This window comes from Varanus komodoensis, unplaced genomic scaffold, assembly GCF_004798865.1.
Source record: "Varanus komodoensis strain SLA01 unplaced genomic scaffold, ASM479886v1 scaffold8, whole genome shotgun sequence".
Lineage (NCBI taxonomy): Eukaryota > Metazoa > Chordata > Lepidosauria > Squamata > Varanidae > Varanus > Varanus komodoensis.
In genome coordinates, this window is record NW_025336481.1 from 3,844,470 (window position 1) to 3,867,895 (window position 23,426).

Consider the following 23,426-nt stretch of genomic DNA (forward strand, 5'->3'; position numbering starts at 1 on the left):
GGGAGCCAGCGCTTGTCCGCAGACAGTCTCCGTGGTCATGTGGCCGGCATGGCTAAACACCGAGGTGCACGGAACGCTGTTACCTGCCCACCGAAGTGGCACCTTTTCATCTACATGCATTTGCATGCTTTCGAACTGCAAGGCTGGCAGGAGCTGGGATGGAGCAGCGGGAACTCACCCCGTTGTGCAGACTCGAACCAGCGACCTTTCAATCAACCAGCCCAGCAGCTCAGCGGTTTAAACCACTGCGCCACCTGCGGTCCCCTTTTAAAGCTGCCCAAATGGAAGATCTGGCAACGAATCTGGCCACTATACACTCTGTGAAGAAAGGCTCGCATCCTTCTGTCCTCGGCTGCCACCCGTCGGCTTCCTGGGATGACCCCACTGGGTTGTCACGTTCGGAAGAGCAAGACAGCCTCCATGCCTACTTTCACCCTGTAAAGGGAATCAATGTTGCTATTTCTCCTCTTATGGAACTGGGCGAAGGTGGAGATCTTGGTCACCTGGTGAGTGAAATGCAGCCTGAAGTGGAGATTTTCCAGGTAAGCCGCTCAGACAGTTACTTCGCTCTTCTGAGCCTCCAGCGCCACCCCCTGCAAAAATGAGCCCATTCTATTTTTTAAGGCTGGTATTTAACCCAGTGAAATACGCCTTCATTTAGTTACCTGGGGTCAACCAAAATGAGGAGTGATTCATGTAATTAGGAATTCTGAGAAGGCACGTGTGTCTAGACAGAGAATGTGCTACCACTGGAAGTTTTTTTGCATCTAAACTTTTGTGCCCCTTCTCTCTCTTTTTCTTTCTTTCTTTCTTTCTTTCCCTCCCCTTTTCTTTGCCCTCGGAGGCATGGGCTGAACACTGAGGGATGTGTGTGGAAATGAGCCAAGGGCTTTAATGCAGTTTTCCTCGGTTTGACCAATCGTGCCCAGAGTCAGCGGCTAATGATGCTTGCATTCTATCATTTGCCTTTAACTCTGGATGAACGGCTTCACAGCCACTGCATTTTAAAGAGAGGCAAGGGCAGGGGAGGGAAGCCGTGGAGAAGCCTTTTGATAAAATGTTGATAAGAAAAACAAGCAAAAATGCTTGTTTTCCAGCAGTCTCTAATGTAGTGGAGAGTATTTCAAGCTGGGGCGCAGCATGGCCAGTAAAGGACTAGCTTTATATTTCTGAAGAACCACCTAATCCAAGTCTGATTTACAGATAAAGATCCCCCCCCCCCCCGTAAGGGAGATTTGGGCCCCGACGTGCCCACTAGGAGCCCCGGAGCGGCAGCCTGAGCAAGGTACACTAGGAACCTGGTCATAATCTGTGGCAAGATCTGCCGCTTTTCTATTTTAGCCGCAATACGCATTTCTAATTTGCATGCACAGAATCCATTATTTTATTATTTTATCAATCATTTCGTGGACCGCCCACTTTGTTTCCTCTTGCAAAGAACCCAGGAAGGCTCATGCAAGACCTCCTCCTGCTCTCCGTGTTACCTTCACAACAACCCTGTGAGGCAGGCTAGGCTGAGGGTCCGGCGACTGGTCCCAGGGCACCCAGTCAGCTCTGTGGCTGAGGAGGGACTGGCCCCCAGCTCCCTGAAGCAGCACATACCGTGCCTCCCCTTTTGTCCTCTCTTTTTGGCAATTTGCAAGCGGCAAATGCTGCAGATGCAGCTCGGGATCATAACCCAAGTGCTGGTTAAATGCCATCTTATTTTTACGCCTCTCCCCATATGATTTCCTCCTTTTCTTTGGACAGACAATTGAACAAAGCCCCAAGCCCTGCTGGGGATATTGATTCACTCCAGAGCAATTAAACGGGGAGGGGAGGACGGGAGACTGGCTGTGCGCTCCAGACACCGTGTTGTGTTCGGGGAGGAGAAGCACTCAGCTCGCCAGCTTTCGCACCAGATGCAGACAAATGATTCACCACATCCTCACTCGGGATTTATGCCAGGATCTGGCTGGGTTCGGCTCTTCCTCAACGATAAATCTGGATCGCTGCTCCACTGACCTCAATGCAAAAATAACACGTTGGTATTTTGTGCCAACCGAACATGCGGGAGGAGCAAGGAAGGGCCAGACGATGGATGCGATCTCCAGCTAGCCACAACGACACCCTGTTTTCTGACATGCAGAGCTGCCTCACACGAGCGAGAGCATCTGTCTTTCCTGCCAGATGGGCCATGGCTCTCTCCGGCTTTCTGGCCTCTCCTTCCCGAATTCTGACAGACAGCTGGGTGGCCCAGGGCTGAATCCAGAAGCGCCTGCATGCAGTCTGGTCTCCTCCACTGACCTGTGATGCCAGGACCTGCCACTGCTGGGAGGGGGCATGGGGCAGCAGCTCCGGGAGCTGGCTGAGCCTGGCCGGACTCTTGACCCCACGACGCGGCGCCCGAAGAGAAGGCCTGGCCAACTAGACAGTCGACGTACAGCTAAGAGGCTTGCCAGATGGATGGGCTCCGGGGTTACTCAAGAGGAGGGTTCTCAGAAATAGTCGCTAGACTATGTTCAGCAAATCACTCTGCACATGCTCAGAGACTCAATCTTTGTTGGTGCTTATTGTTTGTGCTTATTGGATGTATGTTGAAGAATAGATAGCTTTGCTGAAGAATGGAATGTTCTTCTGAAAGTGTGAAGGGGGGAAATGCGCTACTAGCACCTGGGAGGAAGGTCTTCCTCATCTTAGCATGCATGGAGGGTGCTCTTTGAGCAGCCACATATCAAGGATGAGGCTTGCTTTTCTGGCTCCTGGAAGTTCTCCATCCAGTTTGCAGTGCCTCCGTTTCAGGAAGAGTGGTCCAGTTCCAGCCCCCTCAAAGAACCCCTGCTATTCTCTCGGCTGTGCTCAGAGATTTTGCTTGTACTGGATGTTTTCCATTATTTTACATTCATTGTTTAGCTTTCATGATATCTGTATTGTATTTTATTGGTTTATTTTATGCACTGTTGTAAACTGCACAGAAAGCTTTGGTTATGGGGTGGTCTAGAAATGAAAATAATGTTTTGCCGATGATGATGATGGGCAGGCATCTACAAGAGAGAGGGACTTCCCAGTGGTGGCACCCCACTTAGAGCATAATCTTCCCAAAGAGGTCCACCCACATGATCTTTTTGGAGTGCATCAAAAACCTTTATTTTCTCATAGGCATTTCAGTCTTCGCTCAAGGTTTTTACAGTGGTTTTGTCCATTCCTGTGCTGTTTCTGAGTTTGCATTATATTTTATTCTTGTAAGTACTTTTATTTTCTTTTATTGTTTTAACTGTTCTATGGAATTTTAGGGTTTTTTTTTAACTGTTGGTTAAAAACTGCCCAGAGATTGCTAGATGTGGGTGGATTAGAGCGGTAAAACAGGGAAACCAACCATTTGTTCCCCACCCCGTTGCACTGGATTTCAAGAATCTCTGTTGCATAATATCAGGATCCCAGAGACTGCTTGGGGTCTAGCATGTGTGTGTGTTAAGCTTGCCAAACCCTTTTCCAGAGGCAGTCCCCCTTACCCTGAAAGTTGGAGACCCTCCATCAGCTTTAGACAAAAAGCAGCCTTACCAGCCACTGGGAATTCTTGCTCTCCCAGCAAGGCCATGTCAAGCCTTGGGAAAGAAGCACTGGAGAGAGAGTACTGGTTTGGCCTCACCTGCAGTCCTGCATCCAGTTCTGTGCAGCACAGTTTAAGAAGGATGCAGACAAGCTGGGGAGGGTCATAGGAGGGCAACGAGGATGATTCAGGGACTGGAGGCCAAGCTCCATGAGGAGCGATGGAAAGAACTGGACCTCAAGAAGAGAAGACTGCGGGGAGATACAGGGTACTCTTTGAGGACTTGAAAGGCTGTCACAAAGGAGGAGGACTGGATCTTGCCTGTGCAGGGGCTCAAGTTACAGAAGCCAGGTTCCAGCTGGACACTGGGAAGAAGTTCCTGCCTCTTAGAGCAATGCGATGATGGAACCCATGACCCAGGGAGGTGGTGGGCTCTCCCACACTGGAGGCATTCAGGATGCAACTGGACAGCCCTCGGAGAGGGATGGTTTGATTTGGGGTCCTCCACGGAGCAGAGGTTGCACCCCATGGCCCTCTGCCCCCTTCCAGCTCTACTATTCCGTGATTCTACGATTCTGCGATTGCTTGACTTCTCCACAGCAAAGGATGATGGGAATCGCCACGCTGGCCTGTCCCAACCCAGTGCTTTCCAGATGAGTAGTGCCACTGCTCCCGTCCCTTTAAGCATGCAGAGATTTGACCTGGAGATGGCAGTGACTGTATACTGGGGAATACTGGGCTGGCAGCTTTGGTGTGCAAGCCAATGCCCCTAACCCCCCCCCCCCAAACTGGGAGCTCTGACAGATGTGCTGCTTCGGTCCCCCCATGCCTGGCCCTTCATTCATTTTGCAAATCTGGATCAGTCTGTCGAGGCAGGTCTGCAGTGAGCCTGCTGAAGCACAGTGAGTCTCCACCAGGGCCCAACCATGACAACTTTTAACTCGGTTGAAGACACGCTTAAACAAACCCCTTTTGGCCTGCCTTCTTAAAAGGTGATCTCCTGGGGCTTCCAAGACAGAGAATTCCAAGAACGGGGGGCTACCAACAAAAGTCCCTGCCTGCAAACGCCCACCCACTCCAAATTCCAAAGGGATAAGGAAGGCGGATCAGGACCTTGGAGGAAAAGGGAGCCCTTTGGCTGCCCACACCCCAGACCCTTTAGGGGAGGGGTGGCCCCTTCCCTCGCACTGAGGTTGCCTTTGGAACAAGGTAGGTAGCCAGGGGCTACTTACCCACCAGTGGAGGTGGAGAGAGTCCTTAATGCTCCACCCACACTTTCAAAAACCATCCAGGGTGAATCACCTTCTGATCAAACTGTTTCAGCCACACACACTTAGAATATCAAAACCCTGCAGAGTTTTTTCTTGGGGGGGGGTCAAAGAGGAAGCCCCCTTACAAGAAGTTCACGTGCCTTTTTCCTTGGATGAAAAGCAGTCGGCTTTGCATAAGCTCTGTTGATCCTGACAAGCAAAACCGAGCAGCAAGCAAGACACAAATGCGCAGATCAGAGACAGCGGAATGCAGAGCACTCGTCTAAGTCTGCCTGGCGCATTCCAGGAATAAAGGCGTTCTGAAAGCCATGGACCTGTTGTGTGCTAATTCTACTGCCTCCGTAGCCTTGACTGAAGCAGATGTGTGAAACCTGTTCTCGAAAAAGGATGCTCTCAGGGGCTGCACAAAAATGAATGTGACCTACCTGGGCTATTAGGCATTGGTACAAATAAACCTGGCCAAAGAGTCTATGCAGGTGTAAAGGGACTGAGTGAAGGGAAGGGAACTGGAAAGAAGAAAGAGCATTAACTAAAGATTCAGTGGAAGAAGGATGATTGCAAGTGTGCAGGAGAGAAACAGCCATGCTTCAAATTATTCCACTTTGACTCTAAAGAGTCACGGCAGAGAGGAATGTTAAGACTGTCTTCCCTGTTTTCCGGAAGGCACCAATTCAAGATTCTCATTTTCCAACTTTGGACAGTTAACCCATGTGCAGAAATGTACAGAAGACACAGAGAGGATGTGTGATCCATAAGTACATGCTTACAAAAATGGACATTCCACGCAGCCCACGCAGGGAGACATGTATGCAAAAACCAGCTGTCTCTGCTTGCAGCTAATGTAAACATGGCCAGGTTTTTGCATGTACAATTATGATGCTCATCTGGTCCTCTCTGGACTAGCAGGCTTTAGAGAAAGATACAGTCTGTCTCCTTGAATGTGCAAAGGGAGGAAAACCGGGTGCACAACCCAATCCCACTTATTTTTCTTTCCTGTGCACATTCAAGGCAACAGGCTGTTGCTTTGCAAAGCTCTTTTTTCCCCAAAGGATACCCAACAATCATCACAGAATGTGGTTCCAAGCATGCACAAGGCAGTTCGTTGAACCGAGTCTAAACAACTACTTCCAGAGCCCTCCTTCTGAATAGGTCTGGGCCGGATCCCTTCTGAAGGGCCCGTTTGGCAGTGAGGCTGCCTCCTTTTTCTACGTCCCTCTTCTAATGGGCGCTTCCTCCACTCGCGGGGTCAAGAGCCAGAGCAGGTTCATCTGACCCTGAGAGGTCCCCTCCCAGCCCTCACCTTCATCTGTGCCCCTTGGCTACTCTCAGGGCCTGCCTGCTTGGAGAGAATGGCCGCAAGCACCTCTGTTTCCCTGGAGAGGGAAGGGAGCCAGCAGGAAGAAAATGGATGGGCTTGAAACACGGCGGTGGAAGAGATCTTTGTGAATACCCTGGCCCGACAGAGAGACAAGCAAGGGGGTCCTAGACCAGATCGAGCCAGACGTTTCCCTAGCAGCAAAAATGCTGAAAGTGAAGCTGTGGCACCGTGGGCCCATCATGAGAAGGGCTAGAGAAAGTCGAAGGCAGAAGGTGGTGACAAAACCGGAGATCAGTTCTACACAGGAAGCCACGGCCTGGAGTTTACAAGAGTGAGCCAGGCTGTCGAGGACAGGGCCCTCCTGCAGGGCTCCCCTTCACAGGGTTGCGACAAGTCAGAGGGTCAACTTGACGACGTGCAATAAAACGCAGCTGATAAGTGTGGCTTGTGGCTTAAGAACAGAGCTGGGACAAGGCCATCGCTTGAAGTGGAATTGTGCTGCCTGGAGAGCACGCCACACACGCAGGCAGCTGATGCAAGACGAGGGCCCCATCCCCACCCTGGAGAGGCCGTTTCCAGGCAAGTCTCTCAGCGTGTAAAAACGGATGTGGCGGGTGGCACGTGGCCATTTGGGTATGCGCGCTGGTGTTCTGGCCACTAGCTGCAGCGCGAGGGTGAGGAGTGATGTGTGAAGCTGGAGCTGTGCTCCTTTTGTGGGCGAGCAGAGTGGCCAGCGAAGGATTCGATTGCGTTTGGAGAGCTGTGCTTCCGACCCCTGGATTCTGCAGCAGTCTGGCTTTTCCTGAGTGGCAGCTCTTCCACAGGCATGTAGATTTTTCTTTTGCTGTCTGATTTTGTTCACAAATGCAGGCACGGAAGAATATGGAAAATCAAAACTGCGCCATTCAACCCTTAGACTAAAGCATGGAAATTCACATTCGGGAGTTCATTTAGAGTGACTTGCACATTTTCAAAAGAGTGGTTTTGTGCAGCTGCACAAAATACGCAAATGTGTATGAAGGCATTTGAGCAAAGCCGGTTCAATGAGCGGAAAACGGAACAAATGGTGCCTGACAATCCACAAAACGTGGACATAATGGGGCCTACCTATCCAATCCATCCTTCCTCCTCAGCAGGGAGAAAGTGAAGAAGCATTTGTGTGTGTGTGGGGGGGTTCCATTTTTGGGGCCCAATGCTTTGATATTCCTTGCTGGGGGGTTCCTATTAGTTCTGCCACCCTGTTGTAAAAGAGGCTGCAATGCAACACTCGGATTATGCCCGGCTGATGGCACTAAAACAGCAAGAAATGCAGTTGGGAAGTGCAATGGGAGAAAGAAAAACTGTGTGGAAAAACTGGCGTGGATTTACAAGGTGCAAGACCCTCAAAGTGGTGCTGTGCTGGATAAATCTGTATCATCGGATAGGCATTTGCCCCACAAATGTGAACTCTGGGTGGCTCTCACTCTGGAAATGAACTCCTGATTGAAAAACGTAGTCCAGGAAGAGTCCAGCTGGAAGCAGCAGAGGCAGATGGAAGGAAACCAGGCCCTATATAAAAGATTCCTGGAACAGCAACATGGATTCATGCTTTGGGAGAACAGCAGCGACCTGGAGGGCAGGCGCTTCTCACGCGTGTGTTCTCGGCCCTCCAGAACAGGCGCCCTCATGATGCAACAAAATATTACGCAGATCTGCAGCCCAGGAGACGTGATCCACACATCCCTTTCCGGTGGGGAGAACATGTTCCAGTTTGGGGAGCCTTCCAGGTTGAGAGAGAAACAGAATGCAAGAGAGCCACTGTGGGCACACGGGTCCTGATTCTGCTGCACCAAATGTTAAGCGGGAGGAAAAGGGAAGGTGCTGGGGACATGAACCTCTCCGTTCAGGGAGAGAACTGAAGTGGGGATGCAGTCAAGGGAGCAGAAGCTCAAGCTGAGGGCCAAAGCGGCCCTCTGAGGGCTGCCAAGAGGCCGCAGCTCCTTGTCCGGCTCCCTTGCTTCCCCTGCGTCTCTGATCGTTTGCGAGTGCCCCAGCTGCGTTCACTGATCCTTCCATATCCTTGAAAGGCTGAAATGCGCTGCTAAAGGATTGAAGGAAGAGGTTTAACCAAATTAGGCTGGTATTTTGGGATTATTTTTTGAACTTGTTCCTTTTGCCTTTGGCCAAAGCAGCCCCAGCCCCTGAGACCCATCCCAAATAGAACTCGCTCCTCAGGCTGAAGGAAATTCTTAATAAAGGAGTGAAAAGAAAAGAAGCATAGCCATTCTACCCTCTGTGAAGAGAGGCCTGCCCTCTCTCCAGTGCTCCTTTCCCTCAGACAGTTTCCTTCCCAACAGTTCATTATCTGAACTGTGCCTTGAAGAACTGATGCCTGAACTTGCTTTTTTCCTCTTCCCTCCCTGTCCCTTGCTCCTTGCATGCTGTGTCTTTTCAATTCTAAGTCCAAGAGCAGGGACTGGCACGCTACTTATCTTTGTAAGCTGCTTGGAGAGCTTTTTTGAAATCGATAATATTCTCTTGTTGCATTCCTGCAATTCCCATGAGGTGGGATATAAGCACCATAAATGAATACGCAATGAAATCATATGCAATAATAAATGAGATTTGCATTCCTGCAGGTTCGGCTTCCAATTCCAGGGCTGCTTGTAGGACTCCCTTAACCCAATGGCCGGCCCTTCCGGGGCTGCGAGGTGGCGATCCGGATAACAGAATGCGCCAGCCTAAAAATCAAACCTTTGTCACTTGCAAGGAAAGAAAAATCCTAGGATGTCAGGGGTAAGGCTGAACCGAATTTTCTCTGTGCCCTGAGCTGGTTCAGATGTTGCTCCAAACCGTGTCTTTCAAAGTCACACCATAGTTTGTCATGACCTCTCCATCAGACCGATTAGGCCATGGATACTATCAGGGTGAAATACAGCAACAATGAGCATTTTTTACTTAATGGATTTTAAAATCCTCTTTTAGGATAACTTATCTTTTCAAGGTGAGGGATCAGAAGACAGAATGGAACCTAAATACTCAGTTTTGGAGAAATCTGCCAAAGCTGTGTTCCAGTGGGGGGGCAGGACCAAAGGGGGGGGCAGGGCTAAAATCCTGGCATATTTCAGTTTAAAGCTCTTCCTGCTAGGAACTAATCCTTAGGAGAGGCATTTCAATGATTTAGAATTGGGGCCGGGGCTACACAAAGGCTGGGAAACTCCCCAATACCACTGGTCAGAGGAAAGTGGCCATTTATTGTATGAGCAGCCTAGGGAAGCTGTTCTGGTGGTTAGAGGTAGCATATAAATGATGTGAATGATTGATTGATTGATTGATTGATTGAATGACCAACTGGAGAAATCAACCCATCTGGGCTGCAGGCCTGAAATTCTGCACCCGTTTTTGGAGACGCTTGCAGAAGCTGAGGGCTGCTGGCATTCCAGTCTGGTTGTGCCCCTGAAATACTGGCTGGCTAAGCTGAGAAATGGAGGGATGAAAGGGGCGGGCAGGGAGAATGCAATTTGGAGCATGGCAAGACCTGCTCGCTTCCCTTTCTGTTCCAATTCTGCACAATCCCTCGGCCCATTTCCTCCGAGCGTTTCTTGCAACATTTTGTACAAACAGCCGTCTGTCCTCTGCCGCTTTCCCGTGCCCTCAACTTCTAGGAAACTACCTCACCAGCCCGTAATTAAAGGAGGAGGATTAAGAGCTTGGCATCATCTGCGTGCACAAACACACAGGACTCTCTGGCTGGCCGGAGGAGCCGCACCCCGCCTGTTGGGCTCATTGTCCACCCCATACGGTAATCCCCTCCCCTTCCAACCCCACGCTGATTTCATTCATCCCCAAGGCTGGGCATGCAAAACGGGGCACAATGCAGAGGACTGGAAAACAGCTTAATCTACCAACACTGCCAGACTTCTAAATCTGCCGGCCACTTCCGCTGCTCGGCCCCTCTTAATCCCATGTCAAGTGGGGATTTCCAGAGGCTTGTACAGACTCAGAGGAGCGGGCTGGGAGACGCATGCAGCCCCTCTCATGCCACCACCCCAGAGATCCGGGCTTTTTCCCAAGCCGAACTTGGACTTTCTTCAGTGCTTCCCCCTTTTCCCTCGCGGCATTCCCACTCTTGGGGCTGCAAGCAAAGCCAGGCCCAAAGCCAGGCCCAAGATGGGCAGCATCCTTGGCCACACAGCCGCTGCGGCACCCCCTCCTACGGCTCGGGCAGCAGCGCACAAGGTTTATGCATCCCATAATGCCGCTGATGTAGCCTGGCTCAGGGGCATTGTAGGAAAAAGAGTAATGCACATACCAGCCTCAAAGGAGCTGCTGGGGTAACCACTCCACCATCCTGAAGCTTGTGTTTAAATAAAAGCCTTTGATTAATCACTCACAGGGATGTGTGAGGCAGTGGGAATCTTCCGGGTTCCCTGGACTCTGGTTTGCCCATAGACCAAGTTCTGGCGAGGACACCACTGTCAGCAGCAGCAAGCAGGGAAGAAGTCTGGCCGCAGGAAGGGCCCCGGGCACATGCCCTTGCAGGGTTTCTCTTCTGCATCCCGCAGCCAGTCCTGCTGGGGAAGGTTGCCGGGTCCCCAAGCACTTGCGGATTTCCTCTTGGCTTGGCTCGCTTTGCAGGACCAGGCAGACTATGAAAGACAATCAGGGCCGGATTCTGAGAGGGCTTGTCCCAATGCCAGTTAATTGTTTTTCTTTTAAGCCATTAACTGAGCTAGTTATTCCTTTGATGCATGTGAACAGTTTCACTAAACCTTGCCTTGTTGTTTTATGGAAGAAAATAGCAGTATTGGAAACACTGGTTCTGGAGGAGAGTTTTGAGAATAACCTGGGCCAATCGAAAGACAAATCGGGGGTTCTAAATCAAATCAGAGCTTTCCCAGAAGCAAGAATGACAAAACTGAAGTTGTCGTGCTTTGGGCACATTATGAGAAGGCAAAATTCACTGCAGAAGACAATCGTGCTAGGGAAAGGTGATGGCAGAAGAAGCCAACCAGCAACGATGGGATGGAGCAATTATACCGAGGAAGCCACAGTCTTGAGTTCTTACCAGCACCGAGTAGGACTCTCAAGGACAGGACTTTTAGCACGGCTTTCTTGCATGGACTAGCCAGAAGTCAGAGAGGGCTTGATGGCACAGAACAGAAGCCCTCTCATCATGGAAAGAAAGATACCTGTGTTGATCTGTGTGGAACCAGCTGCCTGGAGAGCTGGTGGGCTCCTCCACACTAAAGGCATTCAAAAAGAAACAGGACCACCATCTGGGTGGGATGCTGTCACTTGGTGTCCTGCAACAGCAGGGGGCTGCACCCGACGGACTTCATGGTCCCTTCCAACTGTACCATTCTAGGATCATAAGAACATTTCCGAAATCCACATTGCTGTAATATATTTATTCAGCTAATCTGTGTGGGGCACAGAACCCCAGCTGTGACCCTGACAAAAATCCAATTTTTGGTATTTACTTGGAGGCGAAAACTCCTGCTGGGAGTTTTCCCCCTCCCAAAGCAAACAGCACCTTCACAGGATGGTGTTTCCACAGGATGGAAGAAGAGAAGGAAAAGGTTCCATTTCCCTCTCCATGCCTGTTGGGATTGGGATCCCAGCCGGTCAGCATATCCTCCGGCACTTGGCATTTGCAGTTTGGAAGACCTTGCACATAAGACACAGAGATGCGTTCAAGGCTGTGTCTGCAAAGGGCTGACGGATGATTTCCCAGTGACCTTGGAAAGAAGCTACAGTGAGCTACACATTTGTGGAAAGACGTCTCCGGTCTCCCGCCATCCCTTTCCCCATTTTACTTTCCCTCCTCCATGTTTTCTTGGCCTTGCTGTTCACTGAGCTCCCACTATGAAAAGCTGTGGCATTTTTATTCTGCAAACCTCAACATTTTCCACCATGCCTAATTTCTGACACACCACCATTTCCTCAAAAAAAGCTTCGCTGTCTCCCATGAGCGAGGTTGTACAGCTGGGCCTTCACCGCAATGAAGGCTCCGGGACTCCCCCCCCCCGACCCCCCGAAGGAGGTTTTGCAATGAAAGAGGGAACCATCCACTTTGATTTATTAGTCCTTTATAACTGGAACACCACTCAGCACTTCTTTGAATGCTTTCGGGTCAAATATTGCTTCACATACACTCATTTCATTTCATTGCTCCCGTCTAGGAGAGCCATAAAAGTCCCTTTTTCTGCAGGCACGGGTGCAGCGGGTGAGGGATCTGGATAAGCAAATATTGAACTGGCACCCAGAATTCCACCTTTTCCTGCAGAGACAGCTGCGGGCTGCATAATCGGAATCCAACGGATGCAACTTTTCCCGGCACAGAAATGCAGTGATGGAGAAAACGCTACTTGTTGAATCTGCTCCTGTTATGCAGTTGCTGAGGGCACAAAGAGAGTGAAAATGAGAAAGCAGAACCCTACAACGTTCTGCTAGCCCATTATCAAGTCTGAGTAGCCCACAAAGAAGGCTCCCAGCGACGGTGGCAGCTCTGGGCCTGCAGGCTGTGAAAGGCTCGCTCTGGCTCCTTCCTGCAATTCCACTGCAGCTCTCAGCCACCGTGGGAGAGAACTGGCAGTGCCAAAGGAGGCATTCAAACGGAGATGGGCAGGGCAACATCCTAGGTTGGAGGGCTGAGCTGGCCCCTGGCCATTCCCTTCCTGCTACCACTGTTAAAATTGCCAAGCCACTGCTGAGAACCAGGGTCGATGGGAAGCTGTTTGGCAGGAGCCTGACATGAAAAGGGGTGAATAAGGCGAGGCGTTCCTGCAGAATGATCGGTTCTGCTGGGGGAAAAGGGGTTGCAAGCGGAACATCTGCCATGATTCCTGGCTCCAAATGGCTTGACAAGCAGCTACACAACAGGTTCCTGAGGGCCTGATGCTGTTGGGAAATGAGAGGTGTGTCATGCGCTCCTGCCCAGGAGATCTATTAGATCCCTTCAAGGGCCGGTTCTCGCAGGAAAAGGACCACAAGAGGGCCTTCTACAGAGGCTCTCAGAACCCACAGCTGTCAGTCACTTGGAGGCGGCTCACCAGGAGCCCCCCCCCCCCCGCCCCCAGTTGCAGCCCTCAGAATGATCACGGAATGGGAAGCAACCAAACAGAGCTGATAGTCCAACCCCCCAACCTGCAGCTGGATATCCAAGACTTAATCCTGATCCCCAGTAGATTCCTGCTGAGCCTTTTCCCAAATGCCAGCATGGAAAGATTCCCACGGCTCCTTGAGGCAGCTCCTTCCAGCAGCAAAATGTGTATAATCCACCAGACCATGCTACCCACTGCTAGGGAAAGACCACAAAGCCACGGTTCCCGTTTGCTATTTGTCTCCCATCCAGGAAAATGGATTTGTGGTCAAGAGTAACTACAAGCAAAATGCATATCCTTCAGTGCTCCTCGCAGGCAGTAACAGCCTCAGCAAAGGCCAAGGGTCCTGCATGAGAACTCTGAAAGGTTAATCCGTCAAAATTGCACCAGCCCCTCTTGCCAAGAACAGCCTTTCCCCACAAGCCGTAAGGCCAATCACTCAAACAGAGGGTCAGACAGTGATGGTTTGATTTCTTCTCTTCAGCTAATCAGGCAATTTCAATCCTTCGGCTCCAAGAGCAATGCCTGCAAAGCCCCCTTCTTCCTGACTGACTGAAGGTTGGAATCATAAGGCCAAACTAGTCCAGATGTAAATTGAATCAAGGTGCAATTAATATGCATATTTCTGTTATATAAATAGTGGCCCTGGAGAAGTCTGAGCAGTTTTGGGACTACGGAGTATAGGAGTGCTTAACTCTTTCTCTCCTTTTCCAAATCCCTACAAAAATAGGCATGCTGAAGTTACTCTTTTTGTCTCAAGGGGAGCGCCTGTTAGCACCTTTGAATGATTCCCCTAAAGTACAAACAGGACTTCCCTTTTAGAAGCAAAGGAATTTGTAGCTTTGGCCCACATACCTTTTCCTTGGCATGTTTAACGTTTTCTATTCAGGGGCACCCACCCTCTGGGGATGGTGGGCGCATCTGGGATCTTGAGTAACTATTCTGGATGTTGTCACCAAATGCCTGCTATGAGGAAGGTTGCTTCTTTGTTTGTTTCGTTTTTTATATCACCCTGCAGCCAAGGCCTTCCGGGCACCATATGTTAACCACTGTTGTTGCGGTGAGCTGTCAAATGATCGACTTAAGCCAACCCTGTGAAGGAGAGCCCTCCAAATGGTTTGGCCCACGACAGCCCTGCCCGCCTCTTGTGAATTCAAGGCTGTGGCTTCCTTTATGGGATCAACCCATCTGCTATTTGATCCTCCCTTTTGTCTTCTGCCTTTGGCTTTCCTAGCATGAGTGTCCTCTCCATTTGTCCTCTCTTGGTGTGCCTGAAGTACAATAGTTTCAGTTTTGTGCTATTTTGCTTCTAGGGAAAGCTCTGACTTGATTTGATCTAGGACCCAATGGCTTGTCTTTCTGTCAGTCCAGGGTATTCTCAAAGTACCGGATTTTAAACGCATCAGCTTTCTTCACTGTCTGGCTTTCACACCCATGAACTGTGATCAGAAGTACAACAGCGTGGATGATTTTGGCCTTGGTTTCCAGTGAAACATCCTTAGACATGATGTGCTTTTCTAGTTCTCTCCAACGTCTTCGAATTTCTTGGCTGCAGTCTCCCTTTGAATTGATGACTGAGCCAAGATATACAAAATCTTTCACAATTTCCATTTCTTCAGTGTTTAGGGGAAGGCTTTCCCTTTCACAAAATGGCTACTGCAGTAATCACAAAGCACTTATTTCTCAGAAGGCAAGCTGGTAAAACTAAAAGGATACCCTGCACAAGAACCCAAGTACAAAGCAGAGGTGGAGTCTGAGCTGCAAAATACGGGAGGATGCTTTCCAGCCTGAATAAAGATAGCACGCAGAGTGGCATTTCTCTTTGCAGCAACCCTGCATCCCCCTTGAAAACGCATTTTTTAAAAAACCTTAACACATCATGCTGACAGTTGGTTAATGAAGAACCAGCAAGTTGAAATAATTGCATGTGTCAGAAATAGAGGGAGAATTCCACCTCAATAAGGCCCTAGAAGTGAGGTTCTAAAAGCACTGCAAGAGCATTCAGGTCGTCCACAGAAAAGTTGAGGAACAGTTAAAAGTATCTTTACTTGGCGGTCCTGCACTTGGTTAATTATTTTGACAGTGGAAATCACAGCTCTTTTGATCAGTGCCAGATTATTGAAAAGGCCAAGAAGAGCCTAGCCGGGTTTTGGTAACACAGTGAGGACACAGAGTTCTGCTCCACGCATTTCCCCCTAAGTTTGTAGCACTTACAGGGGCCTTTTTCAGCTGCCTGGTCTAGGGACTGAGATTTTCATAATATGGTGCTGGTTTTGATGGTGATTCTCATGCTATGATGAGTTATGCGTGTGCTTTGACTTGCAGAAAAGGAAACGCTGGCTAAACAGGATGCTGAGACCCCTAGCAATTTTCCAGTGGGCCATGGGGGAATACAGTTTGGGAACAGCTGTCCTTGATGCGCCACCCGGCAGGGCCAAAAAAGAAAAAGCAACAACGCCAGATCCCCAAAGGGAGGCCAACTCCTTGTTGCATGGGAAGAGAACCACATATTTTGTTTTTGTTGTTGTCCAGCTTGCCGTTGGCAGCATCCTGATTTGCACCAAAACACAGGTCAGGGATCTTAATGACGGCTGGGTCGCAATCCTGGAACAGACAAAAGAACCACAGAACAGAGACGTGGCAACAGACCTGCCGCTTCTCCCAATTTGTCTGTCGTTTTGCCAGGTGTGGCTTGGCTTGTACACTGAGGTCACGAGAACTAGCCTTGGACTCAAACTTCGTGGATGAGAACTTTCAGCTCAAGTTTGGGGGCTGGGGGGAAATGGAGGCCCGTCCCCCTACAACTAAGGGTTCACGGCAGAGATTAAAAGCTGGTGCAGGGTGCATCTCGTGGCCACTGATTTGACTACCACTCTCCTTTCCCCAGAAGCCCACTGGGAGTGCACTGGGATATGGCATTGCTCACACAAGAGCGCCTTGCTAAGCTTGCCAGTAAGAAACTGTTGGGAAGCCGTCTGGGCAGCAGCAAAAGCAGCAAAGCTCTGTAGCAGAGCACCTGCTACACATGAGGAAGGTCCTGGATTGGATCCCGGCATCTCTAGGTAGGACAGGAAAAACACCTGCCCTGAAATGCCTCCCTTTGCAGCCTGGGAGGAGGCATTTTACACAACAAACATGGCTTGACGGATGTGTGAACTGTGCCCTGAACACACATGCCTACACAAGCTTTACCTGGCACTGAGATGAGTGTAGAATATGAACCAGCTGATTAATAATAAGCATCCTCCGACTTGAACGGGAATTGGCACCCGCATTGTTCGGTTCAGGTGTGCTAGGCAGAATCTTTTTAAAGGAGCCGAAGCAGAACTAACCCAGGAGAACTTCAGGTGCACGGAACCATTTCGGGCTGACACGGCACTCCTTATTCACACGTGCTTCCACGGTAAGTAACAGAATGTATATATTCTCTTTGGTGCATCTTTCCTCGAAGGAGGTGGAAGGGTAGACAGAAAAGGGGGAAAGATGATGAAAAGGGAGCAAGGGAATGCGTGGAAATCCAGCGATGAAAGGTTTACCCCTGTGAGCAGTTCAGCAGAGGGAGGGATGTGGTACATTATGCATTGCAATGATTCCCCCGCCCAAGACAAGCAGCAAATAAATAATGAAACAAAGAAAGCTGTGCGGTGATCTTGATTGATCTGTATGGTTTGGAATCATTCCCAACTGCTTCCAAAACATTCACACACAGCAGAGAGTGGCGGGGGGGGGGGGGACCGCAAAAATGAATTGGTTGGGCTCCAGCTTTGCAAACGACATTTGTTTAATGTGTTAGAGATATGGTCTGCAGGAAGAAATCCACGCGCCCGCGGTCTTCCAAATCAGCTGGAAATTAGATGGGCGAAGAAATGCTTCATTTTTATCCCAGCTTGGCCAGAAAGGCAGAAATCTGACCATGGAAGGATTTTGCATTCTGGCTCTTCTTATGCGTGAGGCTAGACCAGTTTTCTCCAACCTGGTGCTCCAGTGGTGTTGGATCAGAACTCCCAACACAAAGGGATGTGGCACTACAGATCCCGGCATCTCTGCATGCTGGGATTTGTAGTCTGACACTCCAGGAGGACGCCAGGCCCGCAAGGGCCAGTCCAGGCTGAGACCTCTGTGCCTTCTCTGGCCAAGGGCTCCTGCCACAGCTCACTCGACAAAGGGGTGCCTGGCCTGGATGAGTCTTTTGCAACAAGCCCTAAGGCTGCGGGACCGTCTTCACTTTCTGTCTGAAAAAACAACTTTGTAACCGCAACATTTTGCTTCCTGATTCCCAGCCTGCTGCTTCTCTTAGGTAAACATTATGACAAACTCCACCCCGCTTTTTTTAAAGAGGATTAAAGCACCTAAATTCAACACTACAAGCTAGCGCAAGTTGGAGACATCACACCAATTCTCTTTTTGCAGTTCCCAGAACTTACTGTGCTTACTCTGCTGTGGGATACGGGAATACAAATAACTTCTGAGCATGTCCAGAGTGTTTTTCCCCCCCTCCACCACCACCATGTACCATAACCAGCTTCTTACATCTTTGGAATCAGAGCACTGAGCTTTTAGAGAAGCATCTCTCAGATCCAAAGTGGTCCTTCATTAAGGATAAGCTGACTATGGATACCTGGGGCTTTACTCCTATAAGTTTCACCCTTGATAAATACAGGATTTGGGTTTTTTCTTTCAGAAGTGGGGTGGAGAAAGAAAAGGCAACAAAGCTGCCAGCAACTGTTGCATTTTATTGCAAGGAAAAGACAGCTGGTACCTTCTGATGTTTTGGGTGACAACCCCCATCATCCCTGGCCCCTGGTGGGGCTTATGGGAACTGAGTGCAAAGCATCTGGAGGGCACCAGGTTGTCTTACCACTGCCTTGCGTCAACACGCTTATTTCACAATGTTCAGGTGAGCTGCGAACGCCCCTGGTGGGCACCAGTGAGTCACATTCTCCATTCCAGAACCTTATCTGTAAAATGGGAATAAAAGCGGGTTGAGTCATAGGGCTGCTGTGGGATGAATGAGAGGGCTGTTAGCTGCCCTCCTCTGCCCTAAAGGCTAGGATGGGCTCTAGAGCCTAAGAAATACCTGCCAAGTTTATACCACAGCAGGGTGTGATGTAGGAAACAGGCATTCCCCCTTGGCACCTGCTACCTGGGAAAAGCAGGTTGGGGCCAGTGAAGGCAAACACCTGCAGTTGCTCCATGGTCACGGCTCCCCAACTTGCAGCTTCCCATGCCGAGTTTGCCAGGGAAATCCTGCATGGCAGAGGCAGTGTGGTATAGTGGGTACAGAGGAAGAATTGGGGCAGATCCAATGCAAGTGGGGGACAGAGAAAAGGCTGCACAGAATTGCACCCCAAGGGACAGCAGCTTGGATCCCATCCAGCAATAGCGATAAAGTGAATCAGTCACTCAGCCTAGCCTACCTCAAGGGGTTGTTGTATGGATAAAAGAGCAATAAGGGGATAGGGGATGAGTAAGGTGGAGGGTCAGAGCATCAGCAGCTCAAGTGCCGGCCTGGGACTGGGGAAACCCAAGGTCTAGTCTCTGCTCAACCATGAAGTTCACTGGCCTACCTTACAGGGTTGTTGTGAGAAGAGCAGGAGAAGAGTTAAGTAGACTGCTTTGGGCTCCTTCAGAGAAAAAGGTGGAATAGAAATATAATAGGTAGGTAGGTAGGTAGGGAGAAACATGTTACCCAGAAGCTCTGGCAAGGAGGACAGAATAAAAAATGAATAACGAATAGACATGTCTGCCATAGATCCCCTGTGTATTTACTGTATTTTATCTTCACTTAAAATTATTTTAAACATGATGTCAGGGAATATGCTGGGTGATGCAAACTTAGCTTCCCTCAGGGGTGGGCCCTGGCCGACCTAGTTATTATCCTAACAGCCCCAGTACTTAGCCCTTTTCTTGCATCGGGTTAACAGAAAGCAATATTTAGAAAATGTAATTTCACTGGCATACTCCATCTGTAAAATGGATAATCTTCCATCAGCCAGCCTCATGGGATAACCCGCAGTTGTGCCACTATGAGGAGGAGGGAAAAGCCACTTGCTCCGTACTTCACTTTCTCCACACCACGCAATTTTCTGTACCATTAACTGGCTGTGTTCCAAACTCAAGGGACTGAGGGTCTGGGTTTTGTTTTTTTTTCACCTTGGAGGACAAATAATTTCTGTTTGCTTCTCCCACCCCATTCATGGTTTCCAAATCCTCCCTACTCCATGTGCTTACAGAAGGACCGGGTTCAAGTCGTAATACTGCCGATTTTTTAAAAAGCTCATCATGCAGATGATGGCAAAAAGTTTGCCACACATTTCCAAAGGCTTCTCAAAGAGAACAGGGTATCTCATACTGGCCTACAGAAGACAGCGAGACCCCGACAAGTTGCTGCCAGTTAGAGGAGACTTCCTCTATTTTTTTAAAGTAAATTTTATTATTATTTTCCACAAACTAAAAAAAAGAAACTAAAAAACATCAATCATCAGAGACATCAGACCTACTGGGTCAGCCCCCTATTTTTTTTTATAGCAATCTGTAAACATATTCAAATCTACGCAGAGTCCCGTTTCTCTAGCCAATAATAAAAAGAGTTCCAAGTTTGAAAGAAGTATGTGTATGTATCCTCTTTCTCCTTCAGAGACAAAGTCAGTCTGTCCATTTCAGCACAGTCCAGAATCTTTTTCAAAATCAGTTCATCAGTGGGTGGTTCTTCACTCCTCCAATGCTGGGCAAATACAATCCTTGCCGCAGTAATTACATGTAGAATCAAATACATTGCTTGTTTATCAACATCATCAGGTACAATGCCTAGTAAAAACTTTTAAACTTCAGGTTTAAATATTAAAAGACTTCCTCTATTTCGATTTTCCTTCAGCTTGTCCAGTATTGGATGTGATCTTAGCTGGGAGAAAAGCATTTTGGGGAGATACTCCAGTGAAAGATTCAGCTCTTTTCATTAAAAACTGGCTCTCTTGTCCCCCTCTTTTTATGTGAGTAGGGCAGATCTGAATGTAAACCAATGGGACCTCCTATTATCACCTGTAGTTTGGCCTGAAAAGGAAACCAGTATCTGAGTCCTGAGTAGCTCATAGGCCAAATGGACTAGCAACTTGGTTTCAAGAAAGGGGATTTGATATCCACTGGACTGATGCAGGGATGTGGTTTGGTTCTGTGTTTAGTTAGTGACATGCACCCACGTTCCCGTGGGTCTAAGTTGCCTTAAGTTCTCTGGCACCATCTCCTTTCCGCTGCAGGTCCTCAGAGCTGTGAGATACACCCTGTTCCATTCCGGCAGCCGTGCGAATGTGTGGAATTGCTCTCTCCTACCTTGTGAGGGGGGAAAGGAGCAAAGGCCATTTGCAAAGGCACAGCTTTGCGCTGCACAGAGAGCCAGGGTTGCTGGGATGACCGCAGCTTTCCTTGGCCACGAACGGCTTCCTCCTCGCTTACTAGGCTACTTCAAGGACTGCTGAGATATTAACCAGAAGGTCTTTGAGCACTCAGGAAAAGAACGATTTAAGAGCTTAATCAATCAATTAATCAATCGGAATTTATTAGTCTACCGACCTTAATACATACGAATCAGGAGGAGAGTCGTAAGAAAAGAGAGAGCGTAACATTATCGGGAAGAATCCTAATTGCTTGAATTAAACATCACACATTAATAATTTGGCTCTCCACAGGGTACTGCTGACTCTCTGAAGACAAAACCAAGCGGCAGTTCATCTGGACTACTGGGAAGCGTTCTTATTTAAGCAGAGCTGCAGTGAGGTTGCGTCTAAGCGCTCTTGCTGTGAAGCAAGGTCCACAAGATTTGGAAGGGTCTTCCAGGAACATCTAGCCCAACCCCCTGTTGAAGCAGGAAACCTGCTGCTACGGTATCGCTCGTTGCTGACCATCCAACTTCCGCTTAAAAACCTTTCCGTTTGAGTCCTTTTTCTGAAACACACCTAGTCAAGGACTTGCTTAAGCAGGTATGGCAGCCTTGCTGGTATTCCTCCTCAACCCCCAATCTGCAACAAGCCCAAATCAACACTGACATACCTCGCAGCAACCTGCAGAAATGCTTGACTACTCTCCCCAGCATCCACAGCCAGAGGATGCTGGGAGTTGTAGTCCAAAACATCTGGAGGTCACTAGGTTGTGGAAGGCTGCTGAAACCACTAAGCTGCTTGGGAAGGGAGAAGCAGCTGATTGTTGGAGGCTCTTTTCTAGTGACAAAAGGGAATGAAACACACCGTGGAGCACAGACGGGTCCCAAGGCGCTGGGGGAAATCCATCTCTTTAATGGGTTTCTCCCATTTCATTCCAGACTCCTGGAATTCTGTCATGCAAGCGTGTCTACTGCACTGGGCCAACCCTGAATGCATGCAGAGCATTTTGCACATTGTAAAACCTCAGGTAAATGCCATGCATTTATTATTAGTATTTTTTATTATTACCACCACCACCAGGCATTGCCGCACAGTAACAACTTCCATCTTCCAAACTGCAAACCTGGATTAGAAACCCGCTGTGTTCCCTCTGGAACAGGGCACCCTGCTTGCACATTAACCACAACCCAGCGCTCAGTGAGGTAGCAAAAGGATAATTGGCTGGCCCAGGGCGATCTTGGGAATCCACCGCTACGCCCTCCATTCCTGGGAGCCTGTGAAGGAGCAGTTGGCATCTACTCCGGATTATTACGCCTGGAAATCTGCACACATCTGCCCAATCTCAGTCCAATGGATTTAGGAAGCTTGCGGAGCACCCCGCCCTGAGATTTCTTCGGTCGTAATTCCACCCTGCTGACTTCAGGGTGGGGGGAACTACACTAAGGAGGGGCTGGTTTGGTGCTGACGTAGCAACTCATATGTGGAAGCAACTCTTGTCCAAACCAACAAGCATTTCGGATGTTTTGGACTACAACTCCCATCATCCCTGATGATGGGCTGTGCTGGCCGGGGCTGACAGGAGTTGTTCTCCAAAACATCTGCAGGGCTGCAAGGCTGGGGCTGACTGCTCCAGAGGATTCAAGGCGATGAGGGTAAGAGCTTGTCCTCCTGCTCGGAACATTTTGCTCGCTCTTCTGGTTGGAAAAAACTCACAGCGCTTCCCAGAGGGTTCAATTAAACCACTGATGTGCCTAAACTCAGGAAGATGCAAAACCAATGCAAAGAAAACAGCACCCCAGACCATGTGCAGAGATCCCATCACTCCTACAATGGAGACCCTCCGCCCAGCTGGGCACAGAGAAATGGCTTCCGCCCAGGTCTCAGTTTTTAAAAGACGAAAGGTGTGCCGCTCTTCTCACCAGGTAGCCTCGCTGCTCCCTGGTCCAGCCGAGGGCAGCCCCGGGCATTTTAGCTCCCCTATTCGGGGGCAAAGACTCCGGGGCTTCACTCCACGCGGCCGACGACTTTCTTTTTCAGTTCCAAGTCACACCAGAGCATCCCCGCGCCATCACCCCCGAAAGAGCGCCAGCTCCCGCCGGCTAAAGCTCTGAAACCTTGCTCTGACCCCTCTGAGAAAGGAATCAAGAGCAGCCGCGAGCACGTGCAGAGTGCCTCTTCCCCACACCCCGCAGCCTCCGCCCTCCCTGCGCACAGCCACTCCGTACCGACCTGGACAACAAGCGAGCGCTGCCAGGTCGGACATCTTTGTCGAAACCCGGCGCTCCGCAGTTCACGACTCTTTCACGGGCGAGTCCGCACAGACGACCATTTCCCAGGCGCACGTCGGGAGCAAGCGCGCGCCCGTTCCGCCCACCCAGTCCACCTAAGGCGCCCTCCTCATCCTCGCTCGGTCGCAGAACGGGGGAAGCGCGCCTTCGCACGACCGCGCTCTTGCCCTCGGAGCTCCGTGCGCGCCCCGCGTAACTTACGGAGGCGCGAGTGCCCTCGGAGCGGCCGAGCTCGTCGGGAAAGGCCGAGCCAGCGGCGCGCGCGGCGGGGCAACCGTCCGCGGACCGCCACGCAGAGCCCCCCGCCCCGCTCCGCCGCGGCCCCCGCCTCGCCCCAGGATCGCGGAGCGCCGGAGCCGCAGAGGCGCCGCGCAGCCCCCGCGCACCCGCGCGCACGCGTGCGCACGCCCCTCTCGTTACCTTCCACCTCCTTGCTCTCGCCGCAGCTCATGGCCAGCCCTCGATCATGTCCCGCTCCGGCGTCCGGCAAGGGGCCGCCCTTGGAGCGGAATTCGGCGAACATCAGGCGCATGCGGGCGGCGCGGGCGCGCGTTCAGACGGT

General features: G+C 50.1%; 1 protein-coding gene across 2 annotated transcripts in view; it reads right to left on the reverse strand.

The window, feature by feature from the left end:
- Positions 1 to 23,390, reverse strand: part of SAMD10 (sterile alpha motif domain containing 10) — a 44,861-nt gene extending 21,471 nt beyond the window's left edge. For both annotated transcript variants that reach the window (XR_006417126.1, XM_044455562.1), the window contains exon 1: positions 23,285 to 23,390. Coding sequence is in view for 1 of the 2 variants with exons in the window: in XM_044455562.1 (XP_044311497.1) it covers positions 23,285 to 23,387 (103 nt within the window). In the remaining variant the exon portion in view is untranslated. The remainder of the gene's footprint in view (positions 1 to 23,284) is intronic.
- Positions 23,391 to 23,426: the final 36 nt, after the last annotated feature.